Source organism: Lichenostomus cassidix, chromosome Z (genome assembly GCF_008360975.1).
Source record: "Lichenostomus cassidix isolate B80296 chromosome Z, HeHo_3.0, whole genome shotgun sequence".
Lineage (NCBI taxonomy): Eukaryota > Metazoa > Chordata > Aves > Passeriformes > Meliphagidae > Lichenostomus > Lichenostomus cassidix.
The window spans coordinates 65,422,241-65,449,361 of NC_139511.1; the positions used below are offsets into that span (position 1 = coordinate 65,422,241).

The 27,121-nt window shown below is 48.9% G+C and overlaps 3 protein-coding genes across 5 annotated transcripts; 1 reads left to right on the top strand and 2 right to left on the bottom strand.

Annotated features, from left to right (window-relative positions):
* Positions 1-863: 863 nt before the first annotated feature.
* LOC146425119 (avidin-like) lies at positions 864-2,333 on the bottom strand. Its single transcript, XM_085042652.1, has 4 exons — positions 2,178-2,333; positions 1,863-2,073; positions 1,331-1,451; positions 864-1,004 (listed from the first exon to the last, which is right to left on the bottom strand). The coding sequence occupies exons 1-4, from the start codon at positions 2,247-2,249 to the stop codon at positions 974-976; spliced, it is 435 nt and encodes a 144-aa protein (XP_084898778.1). The 5' UTR covers positions 2,250-2,333; the 3' UTR covers positions 864-973.
* Positions 2,334-9,223: 6,890 nt separating this feature from the next.
* LOC146425120 (non-lysosomal glucosylceramidase-like) lies at positions 9,224-15,382 on the top strand. Its single transcript, XM_085043461.1, has 8 exons — positions 9,224-9,238; positions 9,323-9,541; positions 10,109-10,348; positions 10,713-11,079; positions 13,950-13,992; positions 14,418-14,602; positions 14,889-15,029; positions 15,315-15,382. The coding sequence occupies exons 1-8, from the start codon at positions 9,224-9,226 to the stop codon at positions 15,380-15,382; spliced, it is 1,278 nt and encodes a 425-aa protein (XP_084899587.1).
* A 246-nt stretch (positions 15,383-15,628) lies between these two features.
* LOC146425121 (avidin-like) lies at positions 15,629-24,358 on the bottom strand. Of its 3 annotated transcripts, XM_085042650.1 has the most exons (7): positions 24,039-24,358; positions 21,793-22,150; positions 19,013-19,052; positions 18,265-18,744; positions 17,950-18,160; positions 17,408-17,528; positions 15,629-16,253 (listed from the first exon to the last, which is right to left on the bottom strand). In XM_085042650.1, the coding sequence occupies exons 4-7, from the start codon at positions 18,334-18,336 to the stop codon at positions 16,220-16,222; spliced, it is 438 nt and encodes a 145-aa protein (XP_084898776.1). In that variant the 5' UTR covers positions 18,337-18,744; positions 19,013-19,052; positions 21,793-22,150; positions 24,039-24,358; the 3' UTR covers positions 15,629-16,219. The 3 variants fall into 3 exon arrangements, with proteins under 3 accessions (XP_084898776.1, XP_084898775.1, XP_084898777.1); XM_085042649.1 differs by lacking the exons at positions 21,793-22,150; positions 24,039-24,358 and having other exon boundaries at positions 19,013-20,843; XM_085042651.1 differs by lacking the exons at positions 15,629-16,253; positions 21,793-22,150; positions 24,039-24,358 and having other exon boundaries at positions 17,404-17,528; positions 19,013-20,838.
* Positions 24,359-27,121: the final 2,763 nt, after the last annotated feature.

Sequence of the window (27,121 nt, forward strand, 5' to 3'; positions counted from 1 at the left end):
CACACACCAGGCCTGGGGCATGGTGACAGAATGGACCATGGGACACCATGGCAGGTATTGGTACTGTGTGTGCTGAGTTGTGACCGAGTTGCCCTGAAAAATTGGATTTGTTACCTGGTGCATAACAAGCTAGTAATTACATACACAAGAGAGACACTATTTATTTTAGTTTCACAAGCCTGGGTCCTCAGTGTTATTCCAAAGATCAAGTATACCAACTATCAAAACTTCTTGCTGTTTACACATTTTAGCAAACAAAGGCATTAATGTTCATTGGCTACAAGTTATTTAATTCTGTTATTAATTACTATTCTCTCTCCTATTATTTCAGGATTCTCTTGCTTCTCATGCTAATTAATCTGCAGGCACAGCCTTTCTCTTCTCTTGAGCTGGTGGCTTTCTTGAGTCAGTGGCCCACAAGTCAAGATCTGCCCCTGCCAGAATTTACCTTCTACCCTGTCAGAGCAGATTCAGCACTGAGTTGTCATTGATTCAGTGGCTATGTTGTCTTTACTAGTTTTTTCTCATTTTGGGGTTTCTATCAAATGTCCTGTAAACTCTGCAATCTTTGTGTCCATTACTTGTGGTACATTTTTCATCCCAAGTTTTGTTAACCTCCACCCATGTCTGAAATCATTGAAGCCTGTCAAGACCTAAACCTTAACACGGCAATTCTACCAAGTAATATCTCTTCCTAACACCTGGAGAGTTAGCCGCTCTCATTTAATCTTGTTTCACAGATTAAATCTCCTTTCTTTTTGATTAGGCTCAAAAGCATAAAAAGCTCAGACATCAAAGAACATCCCTTCCTAAGAAATTTTTTACTTATCCCACATTTTGCAACAACATGACAGGACACTGTATTTGTAGCAAAGCTTTATTTGGAGATGCTGGTGGTTGGTGGGAGCAAGGGCACACTCCTGGCACTGCCACCGGCCCGGGAACACCCCTGCTGCCACCCTCAGTGCTGCCACTACAGGCGGGTGAACACATTGGTGCCGACCCTGCGGGGACACAGAGGGACGAGATGTAAGACATATGACAGTGTCCAAACGCCCACCCAGCCATGTATTCACCCCCCGCGTTTGCACCCTGGCAGAATCCCAGGGGATGCAGTTTTTCCTTTTTGTATTTTGCATATGCACAAAGCAATCAAGTGAATCTTGCCATCGAGCTTTGTTAACTCACACTTTTGCAAACAGATATTAAATCTGCTTTGACTAATACCTGAGAGAGTGACTCTGTAAGTGGCTTAAACACTCATTTGTGACCTCCCCAACCCCTCGGGGGTGCAGAGGGGACCTGTGCAGGGCAGGGAGTGAGGGCTCACCTGGTGGCTTTCCAGTCATTTTTGATGCTCTCCACACGTGATCTCAGGAGCCACATGGTCTTCAAAACCTCCTTTCCATCATCATCCACAAAGCACTGGCCCGTGAAAACAGTGATGGAGTCTGTGGGAACAGGACAGGAGGTGGTCGAGGTGTCAGGTCAGTGTCTGTCCCAGCACAGGTGACACCAGAACCCTGGTGTACCTAACCTGTGGGGACAGTGGGATGGGGAAAGCAGGCAGGAGGACTCAGAGGGCTGAGGGTGTCTCATGGAGATGGGCAGACAGCACAGGATTCAGCCTCTGCTGCATCTCCTGCACCCTGGGACTGGGAGCTGACAGCAAGCAAGCAGCTCCAGGGACAAGGATGGGGGAGCCTCAGGGACAGCAGAGGGGAGGGAGAATAGTGGGGATAGTGCAGGGGAAGGCAGGGAATCAGCAAGGCCACTGCAGGGAGGGCAGAAGAGCTTCAAGGGGCATCACAGGGAGGGCAAGGGAGGTTCAGGATATCATAAGGAGGCTGGGAAAGAGGTACCTGAAAATTTCCAGTTGACGGTGAAGCCAAAGGTGGGCTGGCCCTTCTGGTTATTGCGCTGCAGTGACCCCTGCATTGGTGACACCTGGATCTTGTTCATGGTGGCTGTCACAGCTGTGTAGTAGGTGCCTTCAAAGACACCTTTTTCATTCACGGGCGAGATGGTCATGTTGGAGCCCAGGTCATTGACCCAGCGCCCAGTCAGGGAGCACTGGAGAGGAGAGAACTCAGCACTGGTGCCACAGCACAGCCTGCAGCCACAGCCCCCTGCCCATCCTGCCCACCATCCTCTGTGCATCCCACCCCTGGTGGTACCTTTTTCACGGAGTCGCTGTGAGCCCCCAGGGCCAGGAAGAGGACCAGCAGGAAGGGAGTTGCTTGCACCATCTCTGCAGCAGGCAGACAGCTGATGTACCTGGGGATGTGCTCCTTGCAACTCTCTGTCGATGCTCCTGCTCCCTCTGCTTTTTATTGCTGCCAGGGCTGTGAGTGGCAGCTCTGGCCAAGGGAATTGTGCAATCTGGGTGTTTCCAAACCTGTGGTTCACAGCCATATGAGGGGGTAATTTCAGCAAACATTCCCAGAAGTGAGTGCTGAAAGTGTCTGTCCTTGCTTCCCTGGCACCATGCAGGGAGGGCCCAGCTCCTGCTGAACAGTGGCTGCTGGGAAATGGTCAATGGGGAAAACCCCTTTCTGGAGCTGTTTTCCACTCTGTCACCCACTTGCCACATCATGTCTGTGCCCAGGCATTGAGAACACTTAATCCTGGTGACTTCAGGATTGGCTGCAGCACGTGGCTTGCACTCCTCTTCCTCACCAGACATGCTCGTGTGCAAACCAACCCACCACCCAGATTCTTTTGGGACTTAGCTTTTTTCCCCCTCCACACCCAGTCTGATTGGTCTAGAAATGTCTGACGTGAATGATAGCTGTTGTTTTTACAAATTGGTTTGTCTTGGAAAGAAATTATTTAGTTAATGAAAAACCAGCATTCACTGAATATCTTGGACATTGGACTTTAATGGTGACAAAAATGGTATTTACACAGTGATTCTTAGACAATTCTAAGTACATTGCTGTATAATTCCCCTTACATTATTCTTGTTGCTGGCCAGGGAGGCTGAAGTGAATGGATTCAGCCCAGAGTTTCTCACCCATTTCAAATGGTTTTCAAGGCAGTCTCCTAAAATACATATTTTAGTTCCCCTAGTCATCATAGCAAAATCTGATGGAGCCTATTCACCAGAAGAGAATCCTTTTTGCAAACTCAAGACAGCTCTTTGCAACATCTCAAAAATACTTCTCAGTCTTTGCTCTCTCTTTAATTTCTCTCTGGTAATAAATTTCATTGCTACCCAGGCTGGGGAGCATGGTATTTCTGCTGCTGGCATCTCCACTCTTCCCTCTCCTCCCTGCAGGAGCCCTACAACCCTCTTGCACCCCTGTCTGGAAGAGATCCCTGTCCAGAGAGCTGGCTGCCAGCTGGACATTCCTGCCCCAGTGTTTGCTGCCCCAGAAATCAACTGCATAATAAGGTACGTTGTCCCACGTAGCTGCTGTTTGCTTTGACTGTTTTTTGGCAAGCAGGTGTTGCCCGGAGCATAGTCAACATTTGGGATAACGAGAAAGGTCAATCTGGGAAGATTGCAAGGGGCAGGAGGGGCAGATATCACCCCCTCTCCATCACCCCCTCATCATCACCATGGCTCAGGGAGCTCTTGCAGGAAACCTCTGGATGGGCAAAACAAAGTCTCCATGCTGATGCTGGCAACCTCCAGCTCATTCACAGCTGTAGCTTTATTTTAGCATCACACAAACAATATTGTTTATTTCTTCACATAAGTTGTATTTCTCCTGTTGTTAGCAATCCCTGTGGCTTATCTTGCAGGTTCAGGGGCCAGCTCAGTGTTCAAGCAGGCAGATTTCTTGATTGGTCTCAGCTGAGGGCTGGGTTGCCTCCATGAGGTTTGCGCCCTCCAAATATCAGAGAGTAAAGTGGCTTGGTGCTGGCAAACCATGAGTAAATTCTGCAATGCCATGCCTGAGCCCTGGCACAGCAGGAAGTGGGGGCAAGTGGCAGGCAGGAAAGAAATCCAAGGCAGGAAGCACTGAAGAAATTAAAATCAGCAGAACTGTGGTTTGAAGCACATGTATGTTCAGGTTGTTATGAGAAATAAATGTTGTTGAATAATATTAAGAAAGGGTTAATGAACAATTTAACTTGCTGCTCAAATTGGGGTTGAGTCTGCCTTGAAAAACAGTAGTACAGGCAAATGTTGAGGAAAATAATGTCTGTGACTGAGGAGTATCCCCTCAGCCCTCAGCAACGTCCATACAGAAGCCGATGAAAGCTGAGCCATTCAGATACAAGAATTATTGAGGTGATACAACCAAAACTGGAGAAAAAATCAGAAATACAATTTTATACAGACTGAACACCCCAACCCTTGAAAGGCATGTTGCCTGGGCTTAAGGAACAGTGTTGATATGTCAAAGCAATACCAGTCCAGCCAGAAGCTGTGCTGGCCTCAGTGCCTGCTCTTGTCCCTTGCAGGCTGGACTGGGATTTCATTGCTATTGTTGGAAGCTGCCAACACAGGACAAATAGAGGTGGGAGCCCTAGGTGTTCCTCACTGATGTGCTGGCACGCATGTCACACCAGCCTTGTCACGGTGACCTTAAGGGAGTCATCTCCATCCCCTTCCATTGTCTGTTGGCTCTGACATGTGAGGATAACACTGGGTGCTCTGGTGGAGCTGCATCCAGGACAACCTGTCCTTCCTGGTTATTGTTGTTCCTCTACCCATGTGGTTAGAGGAAAACTCCCCTGGGGGGTGAAGAATAGGCCATTTGTCACCCATTGACAGCACTGGGCCACGACAGCGATCCCATGCCTGAACCAGCTCCCAGGACAGGTAAGTGGGGGAAGAATGCTCACAGCAGGTAGGAGAGGCTTCTTCCCACCCCAGCCCTAAAGACTATTAAAGACTAGGGACCACTAAGATATAAAGTGGACAGAAACAGCTTATGGCCCTTCCTGTGGTGAGCCCTTCCTCCTCAGCCCTCCTCACAGCGCCCTTCACTCTGATGTCCTCCAAGGCATCCTGCCCTATCTGTGCTGTTCACAGAGCTCCCCTGCCTTCCTCATGGTGTCTTTCATGCTCTTTTTCCTGCCCAGACCTATCTGAGATCAGGTGAGCCCCCTGTGCTTGCCCTGCACAGGTCCCCTGTGCATCCATCCCCATGGGTGTCCCTTGGCAGGAGACTCAGTCCCCTCTGCTATAAGAAGGGCTGGGTGGGTGCAGGGCAGCAGCACAGGCAGAGCCCGGGCACTGCTCACAGCCACCACCACCACCTCCATGGGGACCCTGGGCTGCTGCTGCTGCTCACCCTGGCCCTGCTTGTGCCTGGTAATGCTGCATCCAGGAAGGTGAGGGCAGTCCTGGGGCAGGGTCTGACAGTGCCAAGCCATGCTATGCTGTTCCGGGGTGCAGGGTGAGCATGCTCTGGCTGTGCTGTACCATGTTGTCTAATGAGCTGCACACTCTTGTTGTGCCCTGCAGTGCTATCCAGTGCCATCCCTCACCATGCCATGCCATGCCATGGTGCAGTGTCCATGACCATGGGAGTTGCCAGCTCTGGCTGTGCTGTCTCTGCAGGGACTGTTGACCACCTACCCCTGGCATAAGGGATTGAGTACCCAGCACTCCCAGCTCTGTCCTGTTTTGCCTGGGCAGGGAGAGGTGCTATTCCAGCTGGTGCCCATGCCACTGGTCCGTGATGCCACATGGAGAGGCCATGCTGGCCCCACACAATTAGGACACGTGTCCCACTGCTTAGGGAGGCTGGAGCTGGGGCTGTGACTCACCACTGACCAAGGCATCCTTTAAAAATTGCAATTCCCAGCACCGTGTGTCTGGGAACACTACAGGAAAGGCAGCAGACCTCCCTAAGCTGCACCCCTCCCTAACCAGCCTGGTGCAACCTTCAAATGCTGCGCTGGCAGAGAAGGGAGGAAAAGGAAGCAAGGTGCCCAGCCCTGGGCAGAACAGCACATAGTTTGGTTAAGAGCCAGCTGCTGACACAGCTGCTCCCCACATTTTCTGGCTCTTGGCCTTACCTTGCCTTGCAGGCAGCAGAGGAGAGAGCAAGGGTCAGGTCTTGCCAGCCATTACATCTGGGAGGTGGGTAAGGAGGCACATCCTGCTCCATTTAGCAAAACCTCACAAGAGCCAGCCACCACTGGGGCTTGTCCTCTCCTTGCATCCCTAGCTGTCCAACCCAGTCCATAAAGATAAAGGGGAACTGCAGGGGTTCCCTTTTCCAGTCTGGCCCTGTGCCAAAGAAGACACTGAAGAAAAATGAGGGGAGACAGCTGGACAGAACTGATGTGAACTGATTAAGATAAGTGATTTATCCCCTTCAATGTGCTCCACTGCCTGCCCCCAGTGCCAGCAGGGAGGGGGCCATGGTACCAGACCAGGACCTGCTTCTTGGGCTCAGATTGTCACCATCCAGGGAGCCGGGTCTCCCCTGGGGATTGTACCTGCCACAGGCCCTCCTGGGGCAGAGCCAGTCAGTATGTGCAGTGTCAGCCCAGGACAACTACAGCATCCATGTAGTTGCCTGAGTGCACCAGTCCAATATCCTCACACACACTCACCCACACCCTTTGTTTTCCCTGCAGGACAGGTCCCCACCTCACCCAGCCCAATGACTGCAGGAGAGAGGTCTCCTGTGGCCCTAGGCAAGGTACCAACTGCAGTTTGGGATGGGTGAGGAACCTGCAGGCTATCAGAGCTCTGAGCGATGGGAAACCTGAGTGCACAGAGATGGGGGGCTTTGGGCTCTACGCTCATGTGGACCCCTCAGACTGGGTCTGGAGTAGGATTAAAGTTTCCATGAGGAAAAAGGCAACACTGCTTGCTGGGTCAACTGCCCCTAAATACCACCTCAGGAAAATAACAGGAGGAAATGAAAAGCCTCTTTCCCAAAAATATTTTTAAAAATTCTGCTTGACAGAGGATGTGCTGAACTACATTCCATCTTCTTCCTGAGGAGGCTGACAGCTCACCCAAGGAGTGCATCCCCAAAAACAGTTTCTCACCCACAGTCTCTAGTCAAAGGCCTCCCAGCTCTAGAAATTTTGCACTGGGGATCTGGCCAACCACACCATCCTCATCTGGTTTTGGGTCACTACTGCTTGTTTCTTAGGTTAAGGACTGTTTGAGGACCAGACTTTCTCCTCCACTGTACTATCCTCTCAGCCTCAGCACTAGCTGCAGGAAGCATCACAATGCCTTCAAATTTGGGACACTGGCCAGATGTGGACGAAAGATTGTCCAGGATCATCAAGGCCAATCCGGTCTGACAACATCAGAATTTATTTTGCACTTGCAAAGTCAATGTTGTGGATACTGTTAGGTTTGTTTTGGCAAATGCTGGGAATTTTTGAAAAAGAAAGTACAAGAAAAATTCAGCTCCAGGTCAAGGAAAAAACAAAAACAGCTTAGCTGGAGTGAGTTCCAAAGTACTTTAATCCTTTCAATTTTGTAATCAGGTTATGATGCAAAGGGTTGTGGCCTAGAGTGGGCAACTTGGAGAGAGAAGGGGCAGCCTGGGGATGAAGAGGTCAGACTGAGATACACATGACCCCTGATGGTTTTCTATGTCTCATAGGAGATACCTGAAATGTTTCCCTCAAGGGAAAGTTAAAGACTTCTGAAAGATCAGCTGTGCTTGCTGGTTAAGCACCTATTTCAAGAGATTATAAAGAAAAAGTAAAAACCTGCCTCTAACTATAAGGAAAAAAAAATCAAAAAACTAAAGTAAGAATTCAAAGTACTTACCAGAATAGACTGAAGTATCACGCTGAGCAAGCTATTGCCAAAACAGAAAAAGAGAACAAAGAAACACAAAATGAAACTTTGCAAACAATAAGAAACCAAAAACAATGAACCTTGCTTGAGCATGAAACAACCTGCCAGCCAAACAAAAAGCAGAAGAGCAGAAGCCCAGCAAAGACTACATCGAGCTGAAAAGCCTCTGCACACAGCTGGAAATAAATACAGCCATTGCAACACTTTCATTACTGGCAATAAAGATAGGAAGTGTCAGTGCAGCAGAAGCCACGGAGTAACCACAGAATCTACTTGCAAGAAAGGGAAGAGCCATGAAGCTCATTAGCACGGCCCAGGGACATGCCAGACACTTCTTTCCACTCTGATGACACCAGAGCCAGGGGAAGTAGAGGCTGGGATGACACCAGGCAGGATCTTGCCACAGGAGGCTGAGCAGTCCAACCAGACAGCTTTGGCAGACTCAAAGCAAAAGCAGCAAATCCCATCTCTCTATGCTCAAGCCAAGTATCCTGGCAGACATTATTCTCCAGTGCAGCTCTGGAGATAAGCCATGGGGTACTGTGGCAATCAGCAAAGGGCTGGTGTGCCCTTCTCTGGCAGAAACTTTTGGGGCACAGTTTCTTCAGAACTGCATCACAGGCTGTTCTTACATCACATTTCTGACTTGTTCACTGCTGACTTGTGCATGCAGCAAGGGCATGGTAATGGGGTTACCAACAGGGTGGTGCCAGCCAGGCAACAGATCAAAATACATGGAAAAAAACTATGGATGGTCATAGGAAGAGATGAGAGGAATTCACCTGTCCCACCTGCAGTGAGCTCAGAGCTCACCAGGGAGCAGGGACAAGTGCCACTTTCAGCAGCAGGAGTCCGAGGCTGGGGAAAGGCAGGCCACATTCTGGAATGAACCACATTCACTGTGTCCTTCCCAAATGAGTATTACTGCAGAAGGGCTGGGCCAGATGCTGCCTGGAGTCCCAGGCACAGCTCCAATCCCACACTGAGTTAAACAGAGGAGGGATTGAGCAGGTAAAGGCACCTGAAGCTCCCCTCTGATTTACCAACAGACTATGACATGGTTTGTCACTCTCCCATGGACAAAGCCACTCCTCCCTTCACTCAGCAGAGGCATTTGCCTACCCATCTCCACCAGAAAGCTTTGCTCTGACAACTGCCCATGGGGCATAAATAACCCAAGGGTTGTCCACTGCCCGTGTTTCTTGCAGGTATTGCAGCACCAGCAGCTGCTCCAGCCATCCCACAAGATGTGAGGAATCTGGAGGCAATTCTTCTCTTGCAACTGAAGAGCAACAGACTTTAGGGTCCTGAACAAATCTTAGTCCCCTTACATATTCAAATAGGATTTTTTAAGACAGTAAATAACATGTGAAAAGTTTCAAACATGTTTTATTCTGTTTTTAAAGAAATAGTGTTGGTGGGGAGAGTTGTGCTGCTGGCAGCTGAACCCTGGCCTTTACCACTATGGAACCATTGTCAAGCATGGTTTGCAGCAAGGTGAGTGAGCGGCACTGCAGCAGTCTGGGCAGCTGAGACTTCTGACATTGGACTGATCTCATCCCCTGCTCCTCTCCTCTGCAGTTTACGGTGTGCCTGCGGTGCAAGGGGCAGACGATTTACCAGCAGGTCTTGTCCGTGGAGAGACCCAGCACCCTGCAGGGCTGGAACTGGGGCTACTGCGGCCACTACGCCTTTTACCACGCGCTGTACCCCCGAGCCTGGCTGGTCTACGAGCTGCCGGGGCAGAACGTGGTGCTCACTTGCCGACAGGTCTCTCCCGTCATCCCCCATGACTATAAGGTGAGGAGGTGATGACATCGCCGAGGGCAGAGCTGCCTATTAGCCGGGCTTTCCCAACATTTCCCGGTGTTTGCACTCAGCAATGGTCCCAGGCAGGGGAAGCCCTGGAGCCATGCGGGAGCTGGGGATTGCAGCAAGGGATGCCTCAGCTGCCGCAGTGCCCGTGCTGGCTCCCAGCCCCAGGCGAGGGTGGCAGCTGTGCTGCTGACACGTCTGACCTTCCTCTTACCCCAGCGCAGCACGTGAGCCTGTATCAACCTGCCGAGCAGATGAGTGATGAGACACCGGGCTGAGCCTTAAACGCCGCTTTCCGTCTCTCTGCTGCCCGGCGTGGTGTTTGCCTGCCCAGGGCTGCTTTTCTGAATTTTGTCTTGCCTGCCTCCCAAATTCCTCAGCTCTTGCTGCTGCTCCTCAGCTTGGCACCACACTCCCAAGACCGAGTTATTATTGCTGGTGCTCTTGCTCCTGCTGTGTCCTGTGTGGCGTCCCCAGCAGAGGGGAAAATGATGCTTGGGCAGCGGTCCTTGGAACACCAGCCCTGTAGATAGCGTTGTGTGTCTCTGCCAGGACTCCAGCCTGCCAGTGGGAGTGTTCATCTGGGAGGTGGAGAACGGGAGGGATGAGGACGTGGAAGTGTCCATCATGTTCAGCCTGCAGAACGGCACGGGAGCGAAGGAGGACAGGAGCGGAGGGCACTGGAATGAGCCCTTCACCTTCCAGAAGGATGGCGAGCGCGTTGCTGGAGTCCTGCTGCACCACTGCCCGGCTGTGAACCCCTTCACCCTGGCCATCTCTGCCCGGGAGAAGGTAAAGGGCTGGCCCTGGAGGTGTGAATGCTGCTGGGGAGGTTGTGCAACCCTGCTGGATGCGGGGAACTGCTTGCAGGCAGCTGGAAAAGGATGGGTGTGCAATGGGTTGGGACTGGCACTGGTTCTCAGCATCTGCTGGACCCCAGGAGTGGGGCCATGACCCCTGTGAGGGCACTCTCTTTGGGGGTGAGGTAAGGAGAGCAGCTGAGGGTGAAGCTTGCTGGGCAGCAGGTTTGGAGTCAGAGTTGCTGGGCAGACCTGGGGAAATGAGTGTGATGTCCTGGTGGTGGTGTTGGGGAGTGGAGAGCATTAATCTTCTTCTCCAAAGTAGCAGCCCCTGACGATGCTCTTCCCTTCCCCAGGCTGGCACGGGAGTCATCCATCTCACGGCCTTCAATCCCACAGGATTGGGTAGAGAGGTGTGGCAGGACCTCCTGCAGGATGGCAGGCTGGATTCACCCACCGGTGAGTCCCTCCATCCTCTGTGGGATGGGTGGAGGGGAGCAGGGGGAATGCATGACCACACTGGTTCTGGGCACCCAAGCCAGGGCAGAGTTCCCTTCCTCCAGCTTCCTTGGTTGGCAAAAATCACTCCAGGATGCTATGGCTTGTTCCCAGCTTTAGGCTGTATCCAAACTTCCTGTTGCTTGTCCTTGCTGTGGTTTTCCCAAAGCTGTTCATATCACTTTCTGGCTGTTCTTGGCTATACCAGTTACACCTGGGCACACTGTGAGGCATGTTGGAGGAATATCAAAGTGTGATGGAGGAATATCATCCTGAAGAACAGGTAGGGGAAATGAGAGCACCCTCCAAGTGGCCTTCTAAGGTTGGCTGCAGCAGGAGCATCACCACCTCATCCACTGTGTGTGAGTTTACAGAATTAGAGAATCTCAGAATAGTCAGGCTGGGAGATCATCCAGTCCAACCCCTCAGCCAAGGCAGGGTCACCTGGAACAGGTGACACAGGAATGCATCCAGATGGGTTTTGAATCTCTCCACAGAGGAAGACTTTGCAACTTCCCTGGGCAGCTGTTCCAATGCTCTGCCACCCTCAATGGAAAGAACTTCTTCCTTGTGTGGAGTTAAAACTTCTTGTGTTTTAGTTTATAGCCATTGCTCCTCTTCCCATCACTGGGCACCAACAAAAATAATTTAGCACCATGTTCCTGACACCCCTTTTGAGATATTTGTATCCATTAATGAGATCCCCTTTCAGTCTTCTCTTCTCCAGGCTAAACAGACCCAGTTGTTGTAGTCTTTCCTCCTAAGAGTGATGCTCCAGACCCCAAATCATCTTTGTGGCCTCCACTGGACCCTCTGCTGTAAACACCCACAACAGTGTCACCCATTTTAGCCTGACCCTTCATTCTTACCCATAACTCTCAACTCGTTTGTCTGTCCCTCGCTAGAACTTGATATATTCTAGATGCTCTCTCACATAAAGAGCAACTCCACACTCTGGCCTCTTTGACCTGTCCTTTCTGAAAAGTAGAGTTATCCATGGCAACACTCCAGTCATGTGAGTGATCCCACTGTCTCAGTAATTGCAATGAGATCATTGGTCCGTGACCGCTCTGAGATTTCTAGTTCTTCTTTTTTATCCCATGTGCTTTGTGTGTTTGTACATACACAGGTCAGAGCATCCAGGTTCCATAGAAGGGATGTAAGATGATTCACCATAACCACAAACACTCTTGAAGTGGTTAGCCCTATGATTCTCATCTTGAGAAGCAGTCAAGGAGTATCTTTCACTGCACTGGTACGACCAGCTCCCCAGGAAGAAGCAATGGCATGAGTATTGCTGCATAGAACCTTAACCCCTGAGTCCTTTACTTTAAAGCCAATCTCAGCAAATTGGCCAGCCTGCAGGCAGAAATTCTCCTGCCCTTTTTAGACTGGTGGATGCCATCCCTCCCTAACAGGCTACAATCATTAAAGAACAACCCAATTTCACAAAAGCCAAAATTTCCTCAACAGTACCAGCCATGAAGGCAGACATTGATCTGCACCATGTGTCTACTCTGGCTGTCCCCATTGCTCTAACTGGTAGGAGAGATGAGAAGATCACCTGGTCACCAATGTTTTCCACCTGTCCTGCTGGAGTATTACCATCGTCTCTGATCCTGCCTTTGACTTCCAGTGTCATTTGTACCCACAAGACAAAGGAAGAGTGGGTACAAGTCTGTGCTTTTAGCAAGTTGGGTACCCTGTCAGCAACATGACAGACCTTGCCCCTGAGAGAGAACACACCTCTTGTGACTCTTGACCAGGCTGGCAGATGAGAGCCTCAGTGTCCCTTAAGAGAGTTACCCACTACCATCACTTGACCTTTCTTTCTGTGGTAATCACTGCAAGCTGTTGGTGAAGGTTCTCCTTGTTGGCATTGTTCATGGACTTCTAAAGCCTTTAAAGCATCCTATCTGTTATTGGTCTGGATGTTGGAGGGTGAGGTTGAATTGGAGCCCTGCTTTTGGGGGTCACTGGGGTGCAAGGTGGCTCAAGCTCAGTGGTATCCATTGGACATGGCTGGTTCTGAAGCCATCTCTGTATTGGTTTGAAAGACAGGTGTCTGTTAAGGAAGGTGGAACCTCCCTTAGAATAGAGAATATGACCCCTCCCTTCCCTCCGAATTATTATAACTTTGAATCAGGGGCTTTCAGGCAAAGATATGGAAGAAGAACAACCAGTTATTTATTAGTATCTATAAGGAGGCAAACAAGCAACAACAACATTAGCAACAGCAAACAAAACCACAAACTCAGCGGCAGCTTCCTCTGGGCTGCCAGGCACCTTCCCTTCGGTGCAGTTCCGGTCACAGCCGGCAGAGGGCGCCGTTGGGCAGGGGCGATGGCTCCCCGCGCCTGCAGGGGGCGCTGTGGGCGAGCTCCCCTCAGGCAGTAATGGCGGACGGGCTGGAGGGCGGGACGGAGTGCAGCAGGAGAGCTCAGGGCAGAGGGCTGGAGTGCCAGGGCTGGAACGGCAGGGCTGGCTCACCCGGGCTAGCAAGCAAAAGGTGGCAAAACTCAGCAGTTGTGGAAAGAACCGCAGTGCGTCCCGACAGGCAAAGGGCGCGGGGCAGTGATGTCCGGGCTCCTCTGCAGCAGCTGCCGAACGCAGCCGGGGAGACTCGCACTCCAGGAGGGGAACAGACGGTCGGAATGCCATGCTTTTTCCAAACGAAGGGTCACCCAGCAAGGAAGAAAAAGGCGGTACAGAGCTGGACTCCTGCGGTTGCAGCGAAAGGAAAACAGCAGTTCTACTGTCCTGCTACGATACCCTGACAGCAAGTGAAGTTACCAGCAGCAAGGTGCTTTCCTGCCCTCACCCCACCTCGGCGACATCTTTTGTCTCTGAAGTACCCCGTCGTTATTGTCCCCTGGCAACAAAACGGGAACAATTTCCCAACCTCCAAAAAAGTCTCTATCTCCATTTCAGCCCCTCTAATACTTCACAGCCAATGAACTGTCTCTTGTAACTCAGCCACCTGCTGCAACAGGCCATCACCTGTGCACACTTTGTGCAGGCACTACCTTTTCTCCAGGAAAAGTATCTGGGCATCCTTCGCAAGCTACCACCTGTACTGACTTCTTCCTTGCCAGTTCCATCTGGGTGGAAGCAGCAGATGGATCAGGAGTTGTCTCAGTAGGCACACTGGTTTTGGCTCTGAGTGGAGTCCTCCACATTATGGCAGGGACCCAGAGCACTTAGCATTTTCCTGAGGCTGGACCTACTGGAAGATTGCAGCACCCTGCTTGCATACGCTGCCTTCCCAAAATGTCCTGTCACATCCTTCTGATGGGTCACATCCTGTTTGCCCACCCTGGCTGCCCCACTCTGGGTCATTCACATGCCCTGGATCACCTTAAATCTCCCATGAGTACAGCTGGCAACATCCCCTCCCCACATGATTGACTCTCCAGAGTTCTGCTGGAGCTCTGGGCTCCTGCTCAGGTGTCCCTGGCCTTGGGAACCATGCTGTACAGCACTATCTTACCCTCAATCCCCAACTTAACCCAGCTGTGGCTGCTGCTGCCACTGCCACCTCATGGTTTCCCTGTTTCCTGCAGCCAGCTGCCTTCCTGGTACAAGTTAGCCCTCTTCAATGAGCTCTACTTCATGACAGATGGGGGAGCCATCTGGATGGAGGTGTCCCTGGGCTGCTGTGCAGAGGACCTGCAGGGGCCAGCAGGGGCTGGACTCTCCCACCTCCTCCCTGTCCTGCGGGAGTACGGAAAGTTTGCTAATTTGGAAGGTAACTCACAGGGATGACAGGGAATCTCTCACCTCAATCCCTCCCATTACTGTAGCCATATGTTTTTAACCTGGCATGGGGATGTTTTTCAAACTCTGGTGTGTAGGGAGCAGTGGTGTTCCCAGGAAAACCCCTTGCAGCCTTGTAGGTTATGGCATGAGGTGTTCCCCAGGTCACTGGTGCTCTATGCAGGGAATAAAAGTTGCTTTGAATGGGAGCCTCTGCCTGTGCTGTCCTGGGCCATGTGGAGGGAGGACCTGCCCCCATTGTCTCCTCCCCATGGCAGGTCCCCTGTCCCTGACCATCTGTCATGTCCTGCCAGGCCAGGAGTACAGGATGTACAACACCTACGATGTTCATTTCTACGCCTCCTTCGCTTTCGTCATGCTGTGGCCCAAGCTGCAGATCAGCCTGCAGTATGATACTGGTGAGTGTCCCCAGTGACCCTGCCTTGGTGTCTGCTCAGGGCTTCACCTCAGGAAGAGATGGAGGATTTTGGAGAGGTCCTGCTGTACAGATCTGTGCTGTGGAGCCAGCATCCCCCTCCCACTGCTCTCCTGTGCCCAGGACTTGCAGCCCCCAATGCTGGTGCCTCAGCATCTCTGTGCCCAGCACTGGGGGTGCCTTGTGCCATGCTGGGGGTGCACAGCTGGCTCTGCCTGCCCTGAGGGAGCCCCTGGTCTTCCCAGCTCTGTCCTTTTGCCCCTTGCAGAGCAGACACACAGAGCTGTGTGCAGACTCCCCGTGGGAGATGGGCCACAGGCCATCGCTCGGGGCTGAGCAGGGTCCTGCTGGCCTGGGCCAGGTGGGGTCCTGAGGAGCACCATGAGGTGGCTGGGCTGACACAGACGAGTGCTGCCTTGTTCCCTGAAAATCTGCCAGCCGCCAAAAGCAGCAATGAAAAGGCGACTGATTATGCTGAACACCGTCTGGGAGTACCGCGGCTGTGACACACCCCGGCCGGTGCTTCGCCCAGGGGGAACGGTAGCCCGTTAGGAAAGTGGTAAAGATGAAAGAGCCATAGGCTTCTGCGTTTGGGATTCCAGCAGGTTTATTGTAGGAACACTGTGGGTGCTTGCAGGGCAGAGAATGGGGGAAGGCACGCCATGCCCGGAATCCAACACCCAGAAGCCTGCAAGCCCGTCTTGCACAACGTTATGAGAAGGGCGGAAACAGGTCGTGTCCAGCCCCTGAGGACAATCCAGGAAGGGTCTGAGGGAGAAGGGCAGGGTTACAAATCAATAACAGTGTTGCAGGGGAAGGTACACAGTTTTTAACCAATGAGATGTTTCACTGGTGGAATATTCTGGAGCAGAAATTATAAGTTTAATAAAGGTGGGGTGTTATATAGGGTTAATCTGCTGCAGCAGACGAGCACAAGCCATGGAGGGTCACAGCAGGGGTCACACAGTGGCTTTCAGGGATAGTGACATGGGAGGCAGTGGAGTGCTGTGGCGGGGACAGGGGAACAGGGGCAATGATCTGTGAAAGAAAGGAGACAATGTGTGTTTGCAGCAAAGCTTTATTGGGACAAGAAGGTGCTGAGGCAGGAGGAAGGGCCACAAGCCTGGCATTGCCTCTTCTCTGGAACTCCAATGCTGCCACTCACTCCATATGCTATTCCAGGCGCCAGAAGTTGTTGTAGCCAGTCCTGTGGGTGCACAGAGGGAAGACATGTATGTGTGGGACATGGCAGTGGGCAAATGTACACCCAGCCCTGTATTCTTCCTAAACATTTGCACCTTGGCAGGACCCCCAGGGAAGCTGTACACAAGCACCCTGTCCTCCCTCCATTCCACACCAGCAGCAGCTCTGCCAAGCACTGAGCATCACAGGCTGGGAGCACCACAGGCTGGGAGCACCACCGTTCATCCCCATCCTTGGGACATTCAGGATTCCTTCCTAGGCCTTTGCCTCTGCTAATGTCTCTCAGGTGGTGAAGCTGCTATTGAGATTGTCAGAGACATTGTGCACACCAGGTGTTTCTGTTGAGTTATCAAGGAAACCAATAGTCTGATAGGTAGTATTGGGATGCTACTTGCCTGAATCATAGCCTGAGTGTAACAATATTGTCATTATGGGAACTGTGGAAAATTCCTCTGATTACCATCTTGTACTAGGTCCAGGATGAAGACTGACTATGGATGACTAAGGTCAATCATCCCATGACTCTACAACAGCAGAGTTCCCAAGTGAGGCCCCTCAAGCTCTCCTGGCCCACTGCAGGGAGCTGTGCCACCATGTCCTTCTGAGTGCATGGGTGAATGGATGTGAGCACCCCATAGCAAGTGCAGTGTGACTGCTGCCAGATTGGATCTATAATTGAGTCTCCGCTGTAAGTGTGGTAAACTCTCTCAAATCACTTTACAAATGTTAAATTAGTCAATTAGGTTAAGTGCTGCCAAAACATTTAGACAGAAACCAGTGAGCAAGTCTGACACTGAAGCACAGAATCAGCCCCACCTAGGATCTATCAGTAGTTTAGAAAGCAACGGGTAACCCTGTGAACTCTTTGATTCAATCAGGAGGTCTCCCTACAACTTTTCCATCTCCAGTCTCCATGTAAATAATTCTAAATTTATTCTAGCCCATGTTTTCCTCACTGTGTTTTGCCCATGCACAAAGCAATCAAGTGAACCTTGCCATCAAACTTCATTAAATCGCACTTTTGAAAACAGATATTAAATCTGCTTTTGCCAATACATGTGGCAGTGACTCCTAATTGACTTAAAGCATTAATCTGTAGCTCCCCAACCCCTCAGGGATGCACAGGGGACCTGTGCAGGGCAGGGACAGAGATCTTACAGGGTTGCACGCCAGTTGTTTCCAAGATCGGGCGCACGAGATCTCAGGAGCCACATGGTCTTCAAAACTTCCTTTCCATCATCATCCACAAAGCACTGGCCCGTGAAAACACTGATGGAGTCTGTGGGGACAGGACAGGACAGGAGGTGGTCAAGGTGGCAGGTCAGTGTCTGTCCCAGCACAGGCAACACCAGAACCCTGATGTACCTAACCTGTGGGGCCAGAGGGGATGGGGAAAGCAGGCAGGAGGACTCAGAGGGCTGAGGGTGTCTCATGGAGATGGGCAGACAGTGCAGGATTCAGCCTCTGCTTCATCTCCTGCACCCTGGGACTGGGAGCTGACAGCAAGCAAGCAGCTCCAGGGACAAGGATGGGGGAGCCTCAGGGACAGCAGAGGGGAGGGAGAATAGTGGGGATAGTGCAGGGGAAGGCAGGGAATCAGCAAGGCCACTGCAGGGAGGGCAGAAGAGCTTCAAGGACATCACAGGGAGGGCAGGGGAGGTCTGGTGACACAGGAAACATGATAAGAAGCTATGTAGCACCTGTAAAGTTCCAGTGGACAGTGAATCCAAAGGCGGGCTGGTTCACCTTAATTAGGTGGTGCTGGGACCCCAGCAGTGGTGATGGCACAATCTTTAGTGGGACAGTTGACACAGCTGTGTAGTAGATGCCAGTGAAGTCACCATTTGCATTTACAGTAGAAATGGTCATGTTGGAGCCCAGGTCGTTCTTCCAGGTCCCGGTCAGGATGCACTAGAGAGGAGAGAACTCAGCACTGGTGCCACAGCACAGCCTGCAGCCACAGCTCCCTGCCCATCCTGCCCACCCTACCCTGTGCATCCTACCCCTGGTGGTACCTTTTCCACAGAGACACTGTGAGCCCCCAGGGCCAGGAAGAGGACCAGCAGGAAGGGAGTTGCTTGCACCATCTCTGCAGCAGGCAGACAGCTGATGTACCTGGGGATGTGCTCCTTGCAGCTCTCTGCTGATTCTCCTGCTCCCTCTGCTTTTTATTGCTGTGAGGTGGGTGGGTGGTACCCAGGCTGTGGGTGGCAGCTCTGGCCAGGGCATTGTGCAATCTGGTTGTTCCTAAATTTACCAGCCATCAGAGGTGTTGGTGACAGCTGATATTCCCAGAAAGCCTTTGTTCCAACACAAATGCAGGTGGACAGCCCAGGTGAGATGCGCCAGCATCCTGGTACCACAGCATCCCTCCAACCTCACTACAGTGATCCTAAGGGAGAGCTTCTTTGCATCTCTGTCCCTCTGCATTGGCTGTGGGCTCTGATATGGGAAGACCCCAGCAGGTACAGGGGGGTCGCATCTGGCAGCTTCCTCTTGCTTGTTGCTGTTGAGCCGCTAGCAGAGAAAAGGATTCCAGTTCTCAGTGTAGCAAGAAAAGGCGTTTATTATTTTGATTTCCATATATATATATAGACTTTTCAGAGGTCGCCCAGATTGGTCAGCCAGAAACCTCCCCCTAGGCCCAATTGGCCACGCCTGAACTGTCCAAATCTCGGGACACTGTTTGAAAAACATCCAGACTTTATCTTTGTTTATGAAATACAGCAGAATGTTCTCACGAGAAAGACCTGTGCTAGCCACATTGCTAGGTAACATTATTCCTCTGTGCAGAAATACTCCCCTGGGGAGTGAAGAACAGACCATTTGTCACCCACTGGCAGCACTGGGGCAGCATGGTGATCTGCTGGAGAATGGCCACAGTGGGGAGGACTGGCTGCTTCCTACCTGCCAGCCCTGATAGCTGTTGAGTATTAAGGGAGCACTTTGGTACAAAAAAAGCTCTCATGTGTGATTCAAAGGAATCTACAGTGAGGTACTGTAAAGTAAAGCAGACCTTTATTGGCCTGGCCAGGGGACCATGCAATGGTTAACACCCCCTTGTGCATGTCTGCCATGCTCACTTTGCAAAGGTTATTTATGCATTTGTAAATTCAGCATTCACCCTACTTTTGTTCATTTATCTACAAGTGCGGTGTTAAGGGTTGGGTTCTTACATAACTTGTAGCTTCCTTATCTTAGAGTTACAGACACGGCATGCTATACATTTATTGCACACTTATTTACTAATACACAGACCTAATTTTACTACTAAACACTTTGTTGTTCTATTAGTTATACTTCATCTATAATTGTGTATTGGTTGTGTTTCTATTTCCTACTACATATAAAAATTACATTTTGCTACACTTTTGTGATGATTCTTTTTCTCACTTGTCAGTAAGAGTAGCTTCCTTCCCCTATAGTATGCTTCTCTCTTATTGCTTAGCCCACAGGGTGGGGGGCTAGGTCTTTGTTTTGCAAGAAAGTGGTTAGTCATGCCTACAAGCTCCCGTTCCTTTCTTATCATCCTAACACCTTCTAGGGTTAGGCCTCTTTGGCTTACAAAAGCAGTTTTATCTTTGCGGAAGCAGTTGTGGTTAAGCATAGCGGCTAGCACTTAATGATTATTATTCTATACTTTAGCCAATGTTGCTGGTATATTGAGGTGCTTATCTTAAAAGAGTCTTGTGTTGCAAGTTCTCCCTTCTCTTATAACTTCTGCAAATTCTTTTGCAATTGTGATGTTATCCATACTTGAGATTGTAAGGTCCATATTTTTCACCACATCCATAGATTTACACCTGTAAGGTCTATGGTTGTTAGTAACAAAATTAAACTTGGGTGGATCAAGAAATTAAACAACTGGGTTGTTTTAGGTGATTGAATCCATTCAGGAAAAATGTCCCACCAGTGGTGTTCCTTTGTTTTTCCGCTGGAATCCACTATTTCCCTGATTCATTCAAGATCATGTTTGGCAGTCAATATTGCTCTTTGACTGGTTTCTTTAACATGTATTGCCATAGCATCCAGGTCTGGATGTTGGAGCATCTGGTTTAAGATACTATAGTCCATTCCTGTCCTCGCAGTACAGGCGATTTTTGTGGGTTTGGTAATTGTTGTGGTTTGTATACAAATGTTGCCAGTACACGAGAAGATACTACATTTAGTAACATCATGTGTACTTTCAATTTTTATGTCATGTTTGTAAAGCCAAAGGCGTGACCAATTGTTGAAAATATGCATGTTACAACTACTGCCTGATTCGTTGGTATATAGAAGGTAGTTATGTGGTGATCCTGTGTGGCAGTCCATGGCTGCAAGTTGCAGCAATAAAGGGACAGATCGCAGGGGGATGGGACAGCCTGTGCTGTTCAGGTCATGGTAACTGAAAGGATCAAAACAGTGAGCCCCTGCAGCAGAAGAATTAGCTATGCTCCAGAGAAGAAGATCATTGGCCTGGAGCTCTCCCCTGCCTTTTCTCCCTTATATGGATTTGTTTCTAGAAGAGTCTCCTTTGTTTCTCCTTGAGTTGTGTATTATTGGTTCATTTGAATTCTGTACCCTCCCCCTTTATGCTACTATTAGTCTGTACCCCTGTCCCTCTTTCCTCTGACAGTCCCGGTTGGATCTGCGAGCCAAACCACTCCCCTTTTCCTTCCCCATATAATCCCTTGTCACTGGTTGTTCCTGGCCTTGCTGCCTCCGGACCTCCAGACCCTTTGCCCGTCCCCACCTCTCCATCCTGCCTCTCCGTCCCCGGACCCTTACCCGATGGACCTACAATAAACCACTGGAAGACCGCAAGCAGCCTGGCTGCGCATTCTTTCGCCGCCCGCGCTCCTCTGCCTCTTGTCCCCTTCCACCAGACCGCACGGCATCTACAACAGTCCTGATTCCATTCTGATCTCTTTTTCAACGTCACTGTTTCCTCTCCCTCTGTCATCTCTCTTGGCTCGATTACTCTAAATAGAGATACTATATTTTCTCCTTCATCCAGGAGGACTGTTCCCAATGGTCTTGAATAGCCAGAACTTTGCAGAGGTTCCCCATCAAAATTGAAGCCAAAAGAATTATTTATAAATATGGGAAGATGTGAGTCTTTTGGGGTTTTATAGTTACAGACTGTCCCCACAGGATCATTTGCTGTGGGTTTCTCACTCATTCTATCAGGGACTGATATCAGCAATTGATTCTATCAGTGATTGTGGGACCTGTGATTCTTTCAGGAGTAAGGTGACACTCCTATGGGCCTGTCTCCACTGTCTAACTTCCATAGTATATCCTGTACAATAGAGGATCACCTCATGGGTGAAAGTAAAATCACAAGTACATGTTTCTTTGTGAATGCAGGTTATGAAAGATAAGCAGTGACTCATGTTTGCAGCATCTATTATATGAAATTATATTAGAGCTATTGGATAGCACAATTTCCTGGGCTTAAAGTTACATCTTATCGTTACTGAATCACATTCTTGTATTTGGAATGGAGAATTCTGTGCTTTCCTTTCCCGCTCACCTTTTACAATTTTTGTTTCACCTACCATCAGTACAGTAGTAATTTTCTTAAAAACCTGTCCCCAGCGGTCTGTGTTGCTCAGGCCTGAGTTTCTATCATATCTGTATTCTTTCCAATCATTCCAGTTCAGCCATGATTTTTCATGTTCTATTTCCATGTGCTCAACACATTTCCAGTTCTGTCCATTCATCCATGCAATCACCAGCAGCAGCGCTTTAATGTTGAAGAGGTTGGTCCTGTTAGTTCCATCTGCCATTGTCTTTCAGGTGCTTTTTTCATCCTGGAGTAATGGATCCAAGAGGGTAGTTCATGGGTTTTTACAGCTGTGAAGGTGGTTAAAAGGACCTGGAAGGATCCTTGGCATATCTCCTCCAGGGTATTTCCTGCAAAGGATTTAACAAAAATCGAGTCTCCAGGTTTATGAGGGTGTATGGGTTGATCCAGACCCCTCGCCCTGGTTCCGGCCACTCTCTTAGATATTTGATCAATATGTTTTCCCAGTAAGATTAGATTATCTGTTAGATGCCATTCTCCCATTTGGTGAAGGTCTTCACCACAATACTGAGTTTGGTATTATCTCCCATACAGCATTTCAAATGGACTGAGTCCTTCTTTGTGCTGTGCTTTAGTTCTTATTCTCAATAAAGCAAGGGGCAGAGCTTGATGCCAATGTAAATTTGTTTCTTGGCATATTTTAGTCAGTTGTTGTTTGATCAAGTGATTCATTTTCTCTACTTGGCCACTTGCTTGTGGTCTATAAGGGGCATGTAGTTGCCAATCTGTGCCAAGTATTTTATTGATCTCTTTAACTATGACAGCACAGAAGTGCGATCCTCTATTAGAAGATATGGTTGCAGGTACCCCAAATCAGGGAATGATTTGATTTAGTAAAGTTATAAAGACCTCCCCTGCTTTATTGGTTTGACATGTAAAGGCATCTGGCCAACCAGAGAAAGTGTTGGTGAGTACCAAAAGGTATCAGCATCCCCCTTTTCTGGGCAATTCTGAAAAGTCAATTTGCCACTGTTGCCCTGGGAATTCACCTTTTCCTATAGTTTCCAGCTGGATCTTGTTAGTGGTCTGTGGGTTATTCCACATACACACGTCGCACTGTTTAGTGACCTGCTGTAGTCTAGTGTATAAATGCTTTCCTCCTGTTTTCTTGGTTAGGCCACTATACAACGCAACTGCGCCCCAGTGAGTCCTATTATGTTCTTCCGGTACTATTTTCCACAATATCCTACTTGGTACTACAGTTTGTCCACTAGAGATAATATAAAAATTGGTTTTTAACTGACCATTTAAATCTTGTATAGGTTTAAGGTCTTCCTTTGAATAGGGTATATTAGTGTTCCAAGTTATGGGCTTAATATCTGGTATCAGGGCCAATGCCTGTACCTGTTCTTTATCTGCTGTCTTTTTGGTGTGTAAATCTGCCAATTGATTTCCCATCTCCTGTTCCCTGTTACCTTTTTGATGTCCTTTACAAAGCATAATTGCTACTTCTAAGGGTAGGTTGACAGCATCTAATAGTCGTAGGATTTTGTTACCATGCCTAATTTGTTTTCCATGTGATGTTAGAAGTCCCCTCTCATTCTATACGGCTTCATAGGCATGTGTAGCAATGTGGGTTTTTAGGATTCCGTGTGGCTTTCCTTTGTTCCCCTGCTCTGTATGTTATTGGTTCTTTTTGAAATATGCATCCTGCTGTATCTGAAATCTATTGGTGTGTTCCCCTTGCCTGTCTTCCCTTCAGACCTCCTGGGACTGGCTCCAGGGGAGACAGTCCCTCCCCTTTCCTTTCCCTTATAAGCCGATGCCTGCGTCAGGGGTCTCCATCTTCAAGCCGGCCAGCTCTTACTCCCATCCCCCGCTTTGCTCCCCCTTTCCCATCCCTGCACCCCGCCTAGTGACCCTAATAAACCCCCCTGGCAGACCTGGAGATGGAGTCCAGTTCATTCTTTCGCCTTACTTTGCTTCCTGCTGAATTTATGTGGCCAGAGACCCAAGCCACGCTGAGCGCACCCCGGAAGCCACCCGGCCCGAACTCGGTGGAGATACGCGCCCCAGGGACCTCATTTTGGGGGGCTGCCGGCTCCTGCCGCCCTCCCGCAGAGACATACATCAGGCATGTAACACACCAAATGCATATCTTGAATCCTTGCAGATGTTAATAATTTTTCCTTCTGCCAGTTCCAGTGCAGAGATCAAAGCAATGATCTTTGCCTTTTGAGCTGAAGTTCCTGCAGGAAGGCGTTGGGCTTCAATTACCATTTTAGTAGTGGTGATTGCACATCCTGCCTTTCAGGTCCTGTTTTTGACAAAGCTGCTTCCATCAGTATACTATGTTTCCTCAGCTTCTTCTAAAGGTGTTTCTTTCAGGTCTGGTCAGCTGGAATAAATTATTTCCATGGTCTCTACACAATTGTGTGCTACGAGATCCCAGGTTGCTGATGTTTCACTGAGGAAAGAAGCTGGATTCACAATGTTAGTTGTGATGATGTTCACATCATCTTGCTCCGCTAGTATGGCTTCGTACTTAAGGAACTGAGAGAGAGACAACCAGTGCCACCTTTTTGCTCCAGTACAGCCGCTACCATGTGCAAGAATAATAACATCAGTTATTTTCTGTCCCAGTGTGAATTTTTGGGCTTCCTCTATGTTGAGTGCCACAACAGCAACTGCCCTGTGGCACCCCAGCTATCCTTTGCTTACTTCATGTAGTTGTTTTGAGAAGTAGGCTACTGCCCTGCAGTATGGCCCTATTTGTTTTGTCAATACCCCTAGGGCTGTGCCTTGGTGTTCACGGGAAAACAACCAAAAGGGCTTTGTCACATCAGGAAGGCCTAAAGCCAGTGCCCTCATCAATTCCTGTATAAGCTGGGTAAATGATCTTTTAGTCTCTCCAGTCCAGGCCAAGTGTTTACTTTCATTTTTTAGTGTATTATGTAAGGGTCTTACATGAAGTCCGTAGTTACAGATCCATAATAGGCACCATCCTGTCATACCTAAAATGGTTCCGAGTTCTTTCACCATCTGTGATTGGGGAGTTTGAAATGGCTTCCTTTCGGTCTCATCCCAGCTCTCATCCATAGCACTGTCATATCCTAGGTATACTACTTGTTTTCTTGTGATCTGGGTTTTGTGTTGGGAAACTTTATATCCATTAAGTCCCAACAAATTGAGTAAACTTACTGTCCATTTGTTGCACTTCTGTTTTGGTTGCAATCAGGAGATCATCTATGTACTGCAATAATACTCCAGTTTCCGTTGGTGATACCAACTTCTCCAAATCCTTTGCTAGTTGTTTTCCAAAGAGGGTTGGACTGGTTTTGGATCCTCATGGTAACATGGTCCACGTCACTGTGGGTCACCGTGGATTACTATTTCTGGGTTTTCGCACTCGAAAGCAAAAAGCTTTTGGCTGTCTGGGGCCAGAGGCAGGCAGAAAAAGGCATCTTTTAAATCTAAAACAATAAACCACACTATTTGTAATTTAATTTGTTTAACGTTGTGTACGGATTTGCTACTACTGTGTGGAGATCTTCAGTTATTTTGTTGATGGCTCTTAAATCTTGGACTAATGTATAATTTACCCCTTCTGGTTTTTTTATTAGTAATTCTGGGGTATTATATTCTGATTCACATTCCGCTATTAATTTGTATTTCAAAAAGTCATCTATAAGTGGTTTAATACCTTTAAGAGCTTTTAATTTTAGGGGACATTGTTTTATACCTACCAGTCCCATACCAGGTGTTAATTTATTCATAATTGGGTTTGCATTTTTAGCTTTTCTGGGTTTTCCACTTGCCAACACTGCAGGATACTCTTGGTTTAATATTTCTTGGGGCATTATAGTCTCAACCTAAGGTGTTGTTAGGGCAAGACTTAAAATATTAATGAATTTGTCATATTTTAATTTAAATTGCACCTAACTGGCTTTGAGTTCAATGTAGCTTCCAGATTTTCCAACAAATCTTTGCCTAATAATGATTTTGGAGCATCTGGCATGTACAGGAATTTATGTATGCCAATGCTCTTTCCCAATTTATATTTGAGTGGCTTCAGAAAGTGAGCTTTCTGTAGTTGGCCAGTCACCCCAAAAACATTCACAGAAGTTTCATCCTGTAAAGACAAACATTGGTTTAATACTGAATAAGTAGCACCCATGTTGATTGAGAATTCTAATTGTTTTTTCTTGTTTTCCCAGCTCCATTGTAACCAGCGGGTCTGGTAGGTGGGGATCCACCGGTACCTTTCAATCTTCTTGCAGCTCTGCGAGTAAGGGAAGAGGATTATGTGAAGGGTTACTTTTGTCCTTCCTGTTTACAAAAAGGCACGTTGGTTGATAGCCAGCCCAGGCAAGGGATTTCTTGCCACAGCCTGTCTCCCCCTTCGTCCCCAAATACCTCCAAGCCTTGGCCTAACAAGCCCCTACTGCCTGTTCCGTGTTCTCCCAGAGCTGCAATAGTTACACTGGCTAAGGCTTTACTTAATTTTCTTTTTTTTCCAGGAGATCCCTGTTTTGATATACTTGCCACGATTCTTTAATTAATTTCTCTAGGTTCCTTTGGTCCTCATCTTTCATTCCTTGCAGCTTTTCTCGAATGTCATCTGAGGACTGCCCAAGGTATAGGGAAATTAATTGTTGCTTTCCCTGTTCCCCTAAGGGCTCTGGGGTAGTATACTTCCAAATTGCTTCCCATAATCTACCAAGAAACTCTGTAGGAGTTTCTGTTGTGTTCAGTTTTATTGCATACAGATCCCCCAGTTCACAGATTTAGGTATGCATTTTCCAACCTGAATTTAATCCACCCCCGGTAGCTTTTTAATAGCTGGTAATGATCTGGGTTATTACAGTCCCATCTAGGCTTTTGTGTGAGCACATAATCGTCTATGGTGCCTTGCAAAGTCTGTGCAGCAATCTCTGCCTGAACATGGGTTCTGGCTGCCTTTAAAACAAGTTCTCTTTCTGTATCGGTGTAATGCATCTGGCATCAAATCAATATCTTCCAATGCTTTTACAAAACCTCCAAACCTTTTTGCTATTCCTGATGAGTCATCCCAGTATATTTTAGCTATCTCTTTCCAGCTATCCAAATCCCTCATTGAAAAGTTCACTTTTAGCCCCATTGGCCCTGTGAGTCTAGCAGCCTCTCTCAGAGGGCCTGCAAAACCTCTCAAGCAGGCACCCAAGTCTCAGGAGAAACCGAGCAGATCCTCAGTTTCCCTCGAGTTCGCCTGCTCAGAGGTGAAAATTATGGTAAAAGGGAAGCCCAGTATCTTCCTCTTTCCATCTGCCTTCCCCTTTCTGGGGATGGCTGGGGAGAAAATTCATTTTCTTTTCCCCCAT

Excerpts from the sequence above, each read along its gene's own strand:
- LOC146425119 (XM_085042652.1), bottom strand. The coding sequence starts at position 2,249 with ATGGTGCAAGCAACTCCCTTCCTGCTGGTCCTCTTCCTGGCCCTGGGG. Across the intron at positions 1,452-1,862 it reads CGTCAACTGGAAATTTTCAG|ACTCCATCACTGTTTTCACG; the intron begins GTACCTCTTTCC and ends CTGTTCCCACAG. Across the intron at positions 1,005-1,330 it reads AATGACTGGAAAGCCACCAG|GGTCGGCACCAATGTGTTCA; the intron begins GTGAGCCCTCAC and ends GTGTCCCCGCAG.
- LOC146425120 (XM_085043461.1), top strand. Across the intron at positions 11,080-13,949 it reads CAGTTACACCTGGGCACACT|TTCCATCTGGGTGGAAGCAG; the intron begins GTGAGGCATGTT and ends CTTCCTTGCCAG. Across the intron at positions 13,993-14,417 it reads ATGGATCAGGAGTTGTCTCA|CCAGCTGCCTTCCTGGTACA; the intron begins GTAGGCACACTG and ends TGTTTCCTGCAG.
- LOC146425121 (XM_085042650.1), bottom strand. The coding sequence starts at position 18,336 with ATGGTGCAAGCAACTCCCTTCCTGCTGGTCCTCTTCCTGGCCCTGGGG. Across the intron at positions 18,161-18,264 it reads ACAGTGTCTCTGTGGAAAAG|TGCATCCTGACCGGGACCTG; the intron begins GTACCACCAGGG and ends TCTCCTCTCTAG. Across the intron at positions 16,254-17,407 it reads AACAACTGGCGTGCAACCCT|GACTGGCTACAACAACTTCT; the intron begins GTAAGATCTCTG and ends GTGCACCCACAG.